General features: G+C 42.6%; 1 protein-coding gene across 1 annotated transcript in view; it reads right to left on the bottom strand.

Moving 5' to 3' along the window:
• Positions 1-15204, bottom strand: part of megf11 (multiple EGF-like-domains 11) — a 398256-nt gene that overhangs the window by 23682 nt on the left and 359370 nt on the right. Inside the window, exons 16-17 of the mRNA XM_059953080.1 lie at positions 4790-4918; positions 539-667 (exon numbers count right to left, since the gene is read on the bottom strand). Coding sequence (XP_059809063.1) covers positions 539-667; positions 4790-4918 — 258 coding nt within the window. The remainder of the gene's footprint in view (positions 1-538; positions 668-4789; positions 4919-15204) is intronic.

Raw genomic sequence — 15204 nt, 5'->3', positions numbered from 1 at the left:
TGACATTGTCTCCATTTTATGTTTGCATCACACTGGCTTGAGATTAACCGATAGGTGGGAAGGGGTGTAGGAAGGGGTTAAATGGGAAAGGGAATAAACGGGAAGGGGATGACCTAGCTGATGACTGAAAAAAGGCAGCATAGAGAAGCACCCAATTGAACACTGGAGAAGGGGTGGGGGGGATGAGGCACAGCACCAGAGGTAAGAGAGTGCAGGAAGGAACCTCATGGGAAGACTTTTCCGATCTCCCTGTCTGTGAAAGCTTTGATTTCTTTTTAAATCCCATTCTCAGAATATTGACCCCTGGCATCTGGAGATCCCATAATTAGTTGTAACAATTTGATTTATTGATCTAAGTCTCAATGCCATTAAAAAGTTAATAAAACATCAGCAAAATGTGTATTACAGAACAATGACCTGATCAATCTATTTTTAACTAAAGGAATTAAGATTAATGAATGTGTAAATGAAGAGTGTGCTGTTCCCCCACACGGTGGCAGGCTCACCCTAGATTGTTGGAACTGAAACAGTTACTCACTCTGCGTGCAATACATGCCAGTCCAGCCCTGTGCACATCGACACTCTCCATCATAAACACTGCACACTGCTCCGTTATGGCAGTTACATGTGTGGATGCAGTTGGGACCCCAGAAGCCTGAATGGCAAGCTGAACAGAATGAGAAACCGATGGATAAAGGAAGAGAAAGAAAACTTTGCATGAGAGTAGCAGAATGGTTATTGCAAACACTGGCAAATGAGTTATGTCTCCCCAGGCCTCAGCATTTAGTGCACACATGGAACTGGATTGATCTCGAATTAGTTCTTATTTCAATTCATCATCATTTTGATTAGAAAATATTTTGGTGAGAACACAGAATGTTACAGCATAGGAATTTGTGTGTGTTTACCATGATCTGATTAAACTATCTCCATCAACCTGCACATGGTCCATAACCCTCTCACTCTTGCCTTTTCAAGTCTATGTTTAAATGCCTCTTACAAATGCTATCATATCCATTTCTACCACCTCCCCTAGCAGCGCATCCCAGACACTGTCTGTGGACGAAACCTTGTTCATCTCCTTCTTCACACATCACTTTCCCCTTCCTTAAACCTCTAGTATTTGACATCTCTACCCTGGGAGAAAGACTCTCACTCTACCCTAACTAAGCCTCTGATTATTTTACTTCATTCTATCATATCTCCACTGCCTCTGACACTTCAGGGAAAACAATATAAGTTTGCTCAACATTTCCTTCTAGTAAATGCTCTCCAATCCAGGCAACGTCTCAGGGAATCTCATCTGCACCTTCTTCAAAGTTTCCACATCTTGGTAGAGCAACCTTTTTTATGCCATGGACCCCTACCATTAACCGAGGGGTCCATGGATTTCGGGTTGGAAACTCCTGTCCTAGATTACGGTGACTAGGGCTGCAGAGAAATGTGGCCTAACAAGGTTTTAAACAGCTACGTAATGAATCAGCAATGTTTATACTCAATGTCTCAGCTATGGAGGCAAGCCTTCAGAATACCTTCCCTACTACCCATTTCACCTGTTTACCACTGTCAGGGAGCTACAGACTTGTACCCACTTCATACTTTCTGCTTGCATTTGATGCACCAACGTGCATTACCTTCCACTTGTCTAGTTTAATCTGCCTTTTCTTCACCCAAATTTTCAACTGATCTATAACTAACAATATTCCTACTCTCTATTATCATGTTGTTTACAAACCTACTAACCAGACCGTCTACACTTTCATCCAAAGCATCACCAGTGCTGATCCTTGTAAAACAGCAGCGGTCACAGACTTTCATTTTAAAATAACACCAGTGCACCACTACCCTCTGTCATCTATGACCAAGTCAATCCAATGTTTGTAGACTCTACAACATACATCCAAGTGACCTAATCTCCTGGACTAACTGACCACGAAGGTCTCTGTCAAATGCTTTAATGAAGTCCATATTGACACCATCAACTGCCTCAACCTCACAAACCATCTTCATTATCTCCTAAAAAATACAATCAAATCAAAGTTGTGAAATACAGCAGTGAAAACTGAAGGAAAATACAATGGTTTGGACATCATAATTCAATGATGGCTCCCAAATATGTACTTAAAAAGGAAAGAGTGTTAGTGCAAATCTAACATGTGGTGTGAAGTATTCTTGGGCTTACTATCATCCTTGCTGGTTCCTGGAGCTGGCGTCCTGAGTGGGACAGGGTCGCTTTGAGCTCTCCTACAGGAAAAATCTCAATGCACCATAAAAGAAAAGTTCAGAATTGCTCAATTTTGGCAGAAGAAATGCTGGGCCACAGGGATATGCTGAAGCTGCAGTGAATGAATGTGACCAATTTCACCCACGTTTTTCCCCCATGTGTGCAGTAAATGCTAATCATCCCAACATGGAGCTATCTGTTGGCTCAATGTTTTCTGCAGATGACATCTATCACTCTCTGTCAATCATTCCAACCCTTTGTCTTACTGCTATCACATAATAGACTGCATCCAGAAGCCAGCCAGCATGACCCAGTGGCGGTAAACGCATAAAAACTATGTCTGGAAGGTAAGTGGAACATTTTAATTCTCAGTTTCACCAAGTGAAGCATTTCCTCCTGGTTACGTCTTGCCATGCGATGATTTGTATATGACATTCCCAAGCCCGTTACCAAAACAAGGATGGCATAATGAGTATGTGCATCTGCGAGCCGCCACAGTATGGGGAAGGGACTGTGCGCATGGCCGCTCGTGTCAAAACACAGCACTCTTTGATCAGGCACATGGCCAGGAGGGAGGCATCAACCTCGCATGGCTACGACAAACCATAAATCAGTTCTCTGCATATCCTAATGAATAGCTCAAAAAGAATGGCAGAGAAAAGACAGCTTTAACAAAGAGAGGAGTTGTCCCTTAAGAAAATCTCAAATAGACATTAATTAAAAACAGAAGTAACAACTTCAAATATCAGCACTTAAAACACAAAATAATCCAATAAGGCATCAATAGAGAATTTAAAAAATTCCTTCCATGGTCTCAAATTTCATGTGTGTTTATCGTTTATTTGGACCACAGGGGTGTTCTGAAAGAGCTATCTCACTCTACAAGGTAACCCAGAGTTAGGACAAGTTCACCCACCTAACTTGTTTATTTAGTTATTTAGAGACACAGTGCAGAACAGGCTCTTTCAGGCCAACAAGCCACGTAGCCCAGAAACTCACTGATTTATCACCAGCCTAATCACAGGACAATTTACAATGACCAATCAACCTACTAACGAGTAAGTCTTAGGACTTGTGGGAGGAAACCGAACACATTCACAGAGAGGAGGTACAAATGGCATCAAAATTGAACTCCGAACTCTGACGCACTGAGCTGTAATAGCGTCACACTAATCGCTATGCTACCATGGCGCCCCTTCACATGAAATATATCCTCACAAGCAACAAACAAATTGCTGGTGTCAGACATGCCTTCATGCAAATTCCCCTATATCTCTGAGTGTTGACTTGGCAAAATATGGGATCTACCTCTCCTTAACACCTTCTTCCAAGACAGTTCCAGCTCAGAGTACCTAACATTGTTATGCAGTGATGCCCTGCAACTCTTGGCCAAGGGATTCTTGAACGATTCTTTGTGGGTTCAGTAAAAAACATGATCTGACGATACTTTACATTCATCACAGAGTTATGAAATTCAGAAAGCAGAGAATTTCACCTTAAAATTGTTTTCATTCATTTCACTCTTCTCCTCACCTTTGGGGAAGATCAGGATAATTGGGAAAAACTCCAGATGGGAGATGAGTTGGGTTTAATACAAGGGTTCCTCATCCTGAAGTGCAGGTGTGATGGGAGGTGGATGCAGATCCAACAACAACTTTTAAAGGTGAAAAAGATAAATTTACAGGTTCTGGGGACTGAGAGTAACAAGACAGATGAGTTAACATTTTCAAAGCACACCAGGAAAATCCAAGACTCGAGATTTTGCAACTCACACAAAATGCTGGAGGAATTCAACAGGTCAGGTAGCATCTATGGAGGGAAATAAACAGTCAACGTCTGAGACTCTTCATCAGGATCTTCATAGATGCTGGCTGAGCTGCTGATTTCCTCCAGTATATACTCTGTTTCTCTCCTGTTCCATTTAACTTGCAAAGTCAGTGCTGAATTTTGAAAATGTTATCTCGTTAGTCTCATTAGTCTCAGTTCACCAGCATTGGGGTACCTCCATCAATCACTGTCGAGGACATCTTTAAAAGGCAGGACTTTAAGAAAGTGGCATCCATCATTACACATCCTCACCATCTGGGCCAGGCCCTCTTCCCACTGTCACCATCAGGGAGGAGGTACAGGTTTTTCCCCCTTCACCATCAGATTTCTGAATGGGCCATGAACACTACCTCACTATTCCTCTTTTACGTTATTTATTTTATTTAAAATTCAGCAATTTTTATGGCTTGCACCATACCACTGTCATAAAACAACAAATTTCAGATCACAGCATCTGTCAGTGATAATAACCCTAATTCTAATCTTGGTGCTGCACTTTAACCAGGATGTGCTTTAATCAGAAGAGGAGTTCAAGAAAACTAGCAAGGTTAATGGAATGGAATATATAAAATATATATTATGTATATTATATAAAGTATAATTATGAATCTAACACTTTTTTCATCCAATTGTGACATTTGGTGGCAAATCATCAGATGTGGAGTAATTGACTGTCTGTAGAAAGACAGTGGACAGCTTGCGAGGTGCTAGATAAATGAGTGTCTTCCCATCACTTACTCTGTGAACAATCTCGTCCAATCCAGCCTGGGTAACACTGGCAGGAGCCATCGATAGGGTTGCAAGTGCCATTATTAGAGCAGTAGCAAGTGCCAGAGCAGCTCTTTCCAAACGTCCCACTTGAACAGACTGCAGAAAGAAACACAACGCAGACCATATTCATTAATGAGGTGTAGACACACAGGACTTTTTGTTTGGTAAAGTCATACATTAAAAGTCTCCTTGGGATGCTACTATGCTCCTCTCACTGGGGCTCATATACAAACTTGACTTGTTAGCTGACTCCACTAACAGCCTCATGACTCAGCGGTGAGGAGGCCACCTTTCATAAACAATATATGTCTAGGGTCGGTATGATTTGGGATTCAACCAAACAGGAACATCGTGATGTTCTGATTAAAGGAACCTTGATTTGAGTTAATGCCATGTAAATACGGCCCATACACAATTGTCGGTCATCAAGAAATAACAGATCGTATGCCATATACTCCGTCAAGAGTATTGGCCCTTCCTCCTTAGAGCCATTCACCTGCACAATGCACTTCTTGCAACAGGGACTCTATTCCAACAGCATTCTGCAGCATCTTCCCTCATACTGCACTCTGCAGCTCCCGCCAAAAGACCCCAAACCAGATTACTGTCTGTCACAAATCTCCCTCCAGAACATTCCCCCGATCCCACCATCCTGACTGGCTGAAACAACGTTCCTAAGTTGAACACATGGCTTCTTGCCTTTAATTGAAACCAAAATATTCTACCAGCGGGACACAATAGTTTTGTTGAAAACAGCTAAATATGAAATAATTACAGCACAGCAGTAGAAATCTTAACCAAGGCTTTACATATAGAATCAGAATCAGATTTAATATCACTGACATATGTCGTGAAATTTGTTGTCTTTGCAGCAGCAGTACAATGTGATACATAATAATAGAAAAAACATGAATTACAGAATAATATATTTATATATAACATAGTTAAATTTTATTTCTATTTTCACACTGATTATTTTAAAAGTAGTGAGGTAGTGTTCATGGGTTCAATGTCCATTCAGAAATTGGATGGCAGAGCGGAAGAAGTGTTCCTGTATCATTGAGTGCGTACCTTCAAGCTTCTGTACTTCTTTCCTTATGGCAGCAATGAGAAGAGGGCATGTCCTGGGTGATGGGGGTCCTTAATGATGTATGCCATCTTTTTGAGGCATCACCCCTTGAAGATGTCCTGGATACTACTGATGTTAGTGCCTATGATGGAGCTGGCTAAGTTTACAACTATCTGCAACTTATCATGATCCTGTGCAGTAGACCCACCTCCCCCATATCAAACAGCGATGCAGCTAGTTAGAAGAGTCTCCATGATACATCTGTAGAAACTAGTGAGTGTCTTTTGTGACATAACAAATCTCCTCAAAAACTTCAAGAACTTCAGGAACTTCAAATTTTTCACTCTTGCTATTTCTGATCCTTCCTATGAGGACTGGTGTGTGTTCCCTCATCCGTCATCTTAGCCTTTCTGAAGTCTGCAATCAGTTCTTTGGTCTTACTGATGTTGAGTGTAAGGTTGCTGCTGTGACACCACTCCACTAACTAACATATCTTTCTTCCGTACGCCCTCTCATCACCATCTGAAATTCTGCCAAAATGGTTGTATCATCAGCATATTTATAGATGGTATAAGAACTGTGCCTAGCCACACAGTCATAGGTGTAGGGAGAGTAGAGCAGTGGGTTAAGCACACACCCCTGGGGTGCACCAGTGTTGACTGTCCGTGAGGTGAAGATGTTATTTCCAATCCACACAGATTATGGTCTTCGGTTAAGAAGTCAAGAATCCATTTGCAGAGGGAGGTACAGAGGCCCACATCTCGAGCTTTTCTACCAGAACTGTAGGAATGAATGTGTTAAATGCTGAGCTGTGGTCAATAAACAGCATCCAGGTGGCCCAAGGCAGCATGAAGAGCCAATGAGATCGCATCCACTGTTGTGGCGAAAGGCAAATTGCAGTTGGTCCAGGTCCTTGCTGAGACAGGAGTTTATTCTAGCCATGACCAACCTCTCAAAGCACTTCATCACCGTAGATTGTGTGCTACTGGGCTATAGTCATTAATGCAGCTTACCCTGCTCTTCTTGGACACTGGTATAATTGTTGCCGTTTTGAAGCAGATGGGAACTTCTGACCATAGTAACAAGAGGTTGAAAATGACATCCACAGCATAGTAAATTTTAAATTGTCCCATTCAGATCTAAAGATTTAATAACTGTGGAGGATTTCTTTCTCTTTTAGGATAAAGTCTTTCCTAACAAGGGGGATCACTCTGCTTGGCAAGTGAGCCTTGTGGCTGTGAAACGATCTCAGGTTCTAGGGCCTCTTCCATGGTAGTTGTAGGAGTTGACTCTGGGACTGCAAAAAGTGGTTCTGACAGCACTGGCCACCTTTCTTCTCTAACAATTGACCCTGGTCTTCTCCAGCTGATCGATGTCATCTCCAGATGACATCAGCCACAATCTCCACTGTGCAGGAAAGTGGTCCAGTTCTGAGTACCCACTTTTGATCATCTCTAGTCTCTCACCTGGACCGTTTGTCCAGGAGTGAAACATAGAACCTCCTTGCTTGAACAGCCTTCTATTTGACTCAGCTGTTTGTCCCACATACTCCTTCCGAGATTGGGCTTGAGGAGATCCAAGCGTGAACACAAAGGATGACTAGGAACAGGATAGCTAGTGAGTTATTGGCTGTGGAGTGTGCTGCATTGCAGTGCGGAAGGAGGAAATTATCAAGCTTCTGATTCAGTGTAAGTGTAGTGTACTCTGCTGACATTACTTACCGTGAATTCTTTAAGACACTGGACAGATTTTTCCACCAAGTCATTTGGGTGGCATGGTGCATATGCAATATGTCTTATTCCATTCATTTTCAGGAATGACTGAAACTGTTCTGCAACGAACGGTGGTCCATTGTCACTGACTGAGTGTTCTGGAAACCAGTCCTTGGGAAGAGGCTTCTCAATGCATCAACAGTGTGTGAGGCTGTAGTGGAGGCTCTTGGGAAAACTTCTGGCCCCCTTTGTAGCTGCATCCACTACTACCAAGAAATCTGTGTGCATGAATGGTCCAGGAAAATCCAAATGAATTCTCTGCCAAGGTAATGCAGGCCATTCCCATGGGTGGACAGGCACTTCTCTTGGCATCTTGAAGAGAGTTGCTGATCTGTTGATCTATCCCAGGACACCAGACTAAGCTTTGAGCCAACACTAACATTTTGACCATATGTAGATGTATTTCTGGCATGTAGTTTATCCAACACTTAGCTCTCAGCTTGGATGGTACAACAATTCCCAAACCCCACTGAAGGCAAACTCCATCAAGGGCAGGTTCATCGTGGCGCTGGTAAAAATGGGTGAACTGGAGTTTCTGATACTCATTTCAGCCATTTTGTGTGGCCATGTAGACCTGAGACAGTATGGGGTCTTCTCTGGTTTCCTTACTGCAGTAATAAGGAGAATTTTGATTCGTATTAGGGAGAATATGCCGAGGAGTATCCTCTTCTGTAAAGTTTTCCAGTATTTCTTTTTCCAAGGGTAAATGGATTTCCACGATTAGTCATCCTCTTGAATTTGATCTTGTAATTCTGTCCTCCAAGAAACAGAGCCCATCTCTGCATTCATGCTGCTGCAGTCAGTGGAACAGCCTTCTGTGGATTGAAAATGGAACTAATGGTTGATGATGAGTATTGAGGGTAAACTCCCTCCCATACAAGTACTGGTTGTAACATTTTACAGCCAAACCAGACTCGAGGCCTCTCCGTCCATCTGTGCAAAACTTTTCTCTGCAGCGGTAAGGGAATGTGCTGCAAAGGCTATGGGGTGTCCCATCCATCACTCATAACATTTGATATGACTGCACCTATCCCGTAAGGTGAGGTGTCACACACAAGCTTCACTGGACGATGTTGATCATAATGTGTGAGTACAGTGCCAGATCTCCTTTACCTTTTGGAAAGTCTCCTCATACTACTTTGTCCATTGTCACTTCTTCAGTAGTCAGTTCAAGGGACAGAACATATTTGCCAGGTTTGGCAGTAACCTGTTACGGTAATTGATAAGCCCTAAAAAGAACCACAACTGTGGCACGTACATTGGCCTTGCAGCATCTACCATTGCTTGCATTTTCTCAGCACACTCGTGTAATTCTTGTGCATCAATGGCATGACCACAGTAAGTGATGCTTGGTTGGCCGTTGTCTGAGTCCATAATCTCCTAGTCCTTTTAACACTGTCTTGAGATTTTGGAGATGTTCCGTGCCATCCTCACCAGTAACAATGATGTCATCCAGGTAACGCTGAGTGCTCTGGCAACTTTGCAGCACCTGGTCCATAACTTCCTGCCAGAGTGCAGGTGCAGATGCCACTTCAAAAATGATCCTATTATAGTGAGCATTTATAGTGAGAAGCACTTTGGATTCTTCTTCCATCTCCATCTGCAGTAGGCCTCAGTTAAGTTCATTTAGCTTAAGTGTTTTCCACAGAAAGGTTTGCAAAACTATCCTCTATGCTGGGCAGAAGGTATTGATCTACTTTCAGTACTGGGTTGATGGTGACCTTAAAATCACCACAGATCCTGATAGGTCCATTCTTCTTTGCTATTGGGACCACTGGCATTGCCCATGGGCTCCACTCAATCTTGGAAATAATTCTTTTAGCCTCCATGTGATCCACTTTAATTCCTGACTATAACTCAATTGCATCTCTCTCTGCAGTTTCCATTGACGTAGCTATTTTAACTGCTCTTTGAAACGTAATTTATGCTTCGGTTAGGAGCTGTTTTTGAATGCTTTCTTGAAGATCCTACAAACTAAACAATCCCTCAGGGCATCATTAAGCTCATCATTGAACTAACAATGCTCAGACAACTTCTTCAATTCAGGCACTATGCTGAAAAGGACTCCAGTCCCTTTTGATCCAACTTATGAAACCTAAAGCATTCTGCAATTAACAATGGTTTTAGTTCTAACTGCTCCTGCATTACTTTCACAATATCAGAAAAGCTCATTTCAGCTAGCTTGGTAGGAGCTGTCAAACACCTAAGCAAACTGTATACCTTTAAATCCAACACACTCAGCAAAACTGGTACCCACTTCTCATTGGCTACTCCATTTGCTTTAAAATACTACTCAATCTGTTCAGTACAGTTACCTCTTGTGCAATCAAACATGTCAATCTTTCTGATGTAACCAGCCTTTCCTGCTTTTTTTTTTAAGACTATTATCACCTGGTACTCACTGTCTATAAACTGAGAATTCTTCTGATTTCCTGCCTTTTTAAAAAAACTCATCCATCTTTCCTTTTGCTGCTTCAAAGGGGAAAAAAGACGTGCATTGCTTTTAAAAAAAAAACTCGACTGTTTCTTGCTGCACTTTTTTTTTAAACTCAAAGGTCTCACTGTGCTTCAACAGGTAGGAGGTTGCTGGGGTTCGTTTACAATGTCCTCATCACCACTATTATGGTTTGTAACTCTAAAACATAAAAACTAATTGATAGGAAAACAAAGGAGCTGGGAATGTGAGTCTAACTTTGGTTTTATTTCAAGCAAGGCACACGTTTGCCATTTGCATACTTGTATATAATATTACTGAAACATTAAGTACACAACACATCAATTCAGGACAGGGATGAGAAAGGGTTTCTTTCACCAGAGGGTGGAGGATCTGTGGAATTGTTTGCCAGGGGTGTATGGAGGTCAGGTCATTGAGTATATTTAAAGTGGGGGTTGATATGTTCTTGGTTAGTCAGGGTGTGAAGTTCTTGGGGAGAAGGCACTAGAATGGGGTTGAGGGGGATAATAATTTAGCCATAATGGAATGGTGGAGCAGACTTGCTGGGCAGAATGGCGTAATTCTGTTCCTATGTCTTATGGCCTTTCTCATTTCTCTGCAGCACAGACCATCTAGCCAAAGCTTTCCAGCCCTGGTCACTGCTACTCTGCTCTGCCTACAAAATCTAGAGTAATGCATTCTAATGTACCCTTGTTGTACACAGGCAGTGTGGTAGCATTGGAGTAGACAGTTAGCATAATGTTTCACAGTGCCAGCAACCAGGGATAAATTCCCTCTGCTGTCCAGAAAGAGTTTGTATCCTCTTTCTGTGAGTGCGCAGGTTCCCTCTGGGTTAGTAAGTTGTGGGCATGTTATGTCGGCATCAGAAGTGTGTTAACACTTGCGGACTGCACAGCTGGTCGTTGATGCAAACAACACATTTCACTGTATAGAAACATAGAAAACTTACAGCACAATACAGGCCCTTCAGCCCACAAAGTTGTGCCGAATATGTCCTTACCTTAGAAATTACTAGGCTTACCCATAGCCTTCTATTTTACTAAGCTCCATGTACCTATCCAAAAGTCTCTTAAAAGACCCTATTGTCTATGTCTTGATGTTTCGATGCACATATGGCAAATAAAACTAAGCTTTATCTTTATCTCTTGTTCATGAGACTGGCAAAGAGTGAGGGGGTTAAAATGTGCCAAGCCATCACTGTGAGGATAAGGATACAAATTTCATGTCTTTAGCACTGGCAACCTGACTCTACAATACAAAGCAGCATGGAGAATGCCATGCCATCGTGTATTATGGAAAACTACATCCACATGAGCCTCTGCCTTTGACCGTCAAGGACATCTGTAGGTGTAATAAAGGCATTTCAGAGCACACCACAGGACTGATCAGCCAGCTCATGAATCCCTGAGGAAACGCAGTGCAATAAAGTGGACAAGGGGCAAGTGAGGGCAGTTTGTCTGAGAAATTCAACAAATGCAATCATACAAGTTCTGCAGCCTCAGCAGCTGCCATCCGGTATCGAGGAACAGCCTCAGTGAAAACAAAGAGAAATGAGTGATTGCAGTAACCTCAGTATGTTGCGTTACCTGAAACTACGACACTGGGCTTTGGTTCAGTCTGTGTTTTAACTCTTCAGCTGCCTTCTCACTCCAACTATCCAGCTGGCAATTTTCTTCCCTTCTCTCTAACTCATTGTTAGATGTTACTACTATCTCCACACTGGACACACACCCCATAACCTCCACTTAAATGATTAGACCTACATCTCCTGCTGAATCTTATTTCTGTGCTCAGCCCTTTTGGACATACAATTTGCTGAAAACTTTCTGACATTACAACAGCATGAGGTGTGTGGGGCTGACCCATCTGCAGGGATGTGCAGGGGGTTCCAGCCTGGGGTCCATAGACCCCTCGGTTAATGGTAGGGGTCCATGGCATAAAAGAGGTTGGGAACCTCATTCTAATGCAGTGACCTGGGGGCATTACAATCACAAACCTCTGAGTTTCACAGCCCACATTAATGGTTTGGCTGAGGGGATCAATACATTCAAATGTGCCGATATTACCAAACTGGATTTGAAGAGGATGCAGAGGGCTTTGGGGAATATAGACAAGTGGTTTAGAAAACGGCAGATGGAATACAGCACACTGTGGATAGATCTGACCACATCCACTTGGAAGCAGAAATAGAAAGGCAAAATATATTTTATACAGTGTGAGACTGAAAAGCATTAATGTTCAGAGGGCCTGGGTGCTCTGTCAGGGTATTCAAAGACTAAGACTAGAATTTCTTGAGCTTAGAAGAATGAGAAGTGATTTCGTTCAAGCATATAAATGTCTTATACTGTACATACAGTACACAGCACAAAAATAGGCCATTTGGCCAACTTGTCCATGCTGACCTTCCTGAACTAGTACCGTGTGACTGCATTTGTCCTGTATCCCTTTCCTATCCATGCACCTATTCATATGTACTGTGTGCTGGCAGAGCAGCACAGTGATTAGAGTAATGCTTTAAAAGTGACAACGATCAGCAATCGGCGTTCAATTCTTGCTGCCGTCTATAAGGAGTTTGTACATTCTCCCTGTGATCACGTGTGTTTCCTTTGGGTACTCGACTTCCTTCCACATTTCAAAGACATGTGGGTTATGGTCAGTAAATTGTGAGCATGCTATGCTGACACCAGGCATCGGTGACACTTGCAGGTTACCCTAGTACATCCTCGGACTGTATGTGACGTTGACAAAAATGACGTATTTCACTGAATGTTTCAATGTTTTGATATACATGTGACAAATAAAAAGCTAATCTTATAATCTGCCTTTACCACTTCCTCAAACAGTTTGTACCATATACAAGGATGTGTGCTTGGCTAGGTAAAGCTCAAATGCCATCTATAAGTTTACCGGTGTTACAACTATTGTTGGCAGAACCTCAGAAGGTGATGAATGGGCGTACATGAGTGAGATATACCAACTAGTTGAGTGGTGTCATAGCAACAACATTGCACTTGACATCAGTAAGACTAAAGGGCTGATAGTGGGCTTCAGGAAGGGTGAGACAAGGAAACACAAACCAATCCTCAAAGAGGGATCAGAAGTGGAGAGAGTGAGCAATTTCAAGTTCATGGGTGTCAATATCTCTGGGGACCTAACCTGGATGCAACATATTAATGCAGCTATAAAGAGGGCAAGACAGTGGTTATGTTTTATTAGGAGATTGAGGAAATTTGGTTTGTCACCTAAAATACTTGAACACTTCTACAGATGCACCATCTGACTGGCTGCATCACTCTCTGGTAAGGGGAGTGAGGGGGCCACTGCATTGGGTCAAAGTAAGTTGCAGAAAGTTGGAAAATTAGTCAGCTCTATCATGGGTACTAGCCCTCTGTAGTATCCAAGACATCTTCAAGGAGTGGTGCCTCAGCAAGGCGATGTCCATCATTAAGGACCTCCAGCCCCCAGGGCATGCCCTTTTCTCACTGTTACCACCAGGTAGGAGATTCAGAAGCCTGAAGGCACACACTCAGCAATTCAGAAACAGCTGCTTCCCCTCTGCTACCCAATTCCTAAATGGACATTGGACCCATGAACACCACCTTAATACTTCTTTTAAAATTTCTGTTTTTTCATGACTTACTTTAACTTAGCTATTTAAGATAACTGTAATTCAGTTTTCTTTAATATATTATGTATTGCATTGAACTGCTGGTGCAAAGTTGACAAATTTCTTGACATATGACAGAGATATTTAACCTGACTTTGATACAATGGCCATCAACTGTGTGAAAAAGCTACCTCACAGATCCATTTTAGATTGTTCCCCTCTCATCTGAAACATTTGCTCTCCGCTTTTAGATTCTACTATCCTGGAAAAGACTGGGAAAAGAGTTTCTTAAATGTCCCCAATGTATCTGCCTCTATCATCATCCCTGCAGCGCATTCCACGCTCTCACAACTCTCTGTGTACAAAAAAAACTACCTCTAACATCCCCTCTATACGTTCCCCAATCACCTCAAAATGTTGCCCCCTTGTATTTGCCATTTCCACCCTGGGTAAGAGATGCTGGCTGTCTACTCTATCTTTGCCTCTTATCGTCTTGTACACCTCTGTCAAGTCACGTCTCATCCTCCTTATCTCCAAAGACAATAGTCCCTACTTGCTTAACCCATCCTCATAAGACATGCTCTCTAATTCAGGCAGCATTCTGGAAAATCTCCATAACTTCCACATCCTTCCTATAGAGGCGACCAGATTGCTAAACGTTACACAGTACTGTGAACATGTTGTACAGTACTGTCTGCGAGATGACTTTACTTCAATTTATCCCACGACTTCTAATTGTGGCTTCCCCACAGCTTACTGATTCCACCAGAGAGCAGATTAAAATTTAGCAGCACTTGAAAGAATTTGTTTCATCCGTTCCAACCCAATCTCGTTAATTGTCTCACTGCTATAAGGAGCTTTCACTTCTTCAGTGTTCATTTGCATTTACTCAGAGGTGGGTCTTAACTGGACGCTTTACATCGTTGTAATGGCAGTTGGAGCACACATCTGGGAGCTGCAGCAGGCACAGCTGTAAGCCTGATTCAGATTTATTTATTTATCACAGGTACATCGAAACATGCAGTGAAATGTTTCGTTTGCGTGAACAACCAACACGACCTAAGGACGTGCTGGGGGCAGCCTACAAGTGCCAATGCACATTCTGGTGCCAACATAGCAAGCCCACAATGTTCAGCAGAACAACACAAGCAACAATAATGGCAACGAACCAAAACAACAGCAGCAAAACAAACTTCTCACACTCTCTCTCTCTCTCTCTCTCTCTCACACTCACTCTCACTCTCACTCTCACTCTCACTCTCACTCTCACACTCACACTCACACTCCTGCCTCCAGGCCACCAGTCCTCGGTCCTGGACTCTCAGAGTTTAAGGTGCTGAGCTGAAATTGGGAAGAGAAAGATGGTGCTTGGAAAGAGAACAGCAGGGTAAAATCAAGAAAAACCACCAAGATCAGTAACCACCCTGTCAGGATAAATCGTACCACAAACAGCAAGGGAGGAAACAGCACAGGCTTTGA

The sequence above is a fragment of the Hypanus sabinus genome, chromosome 28 (assembly GCF_030144855.1).
Source record: "Hypanus sabinus isolate sHypSab1 chromosome 28, sHypSab1.hap1, whole genome shotgun sequence".
In the NCBI taxonomy this organism is placed as follows: Eukaryota; Metazoa; Chordata; class Chondrichthyes; order Myliobatiformes; family Dasyatidae; genus Hypanus; species Hypanus sabinus.
Note: the sequence above shows the minus strand (reverse complement) of the source record. Positions and strands in the feature narration are given on the sequence as shown.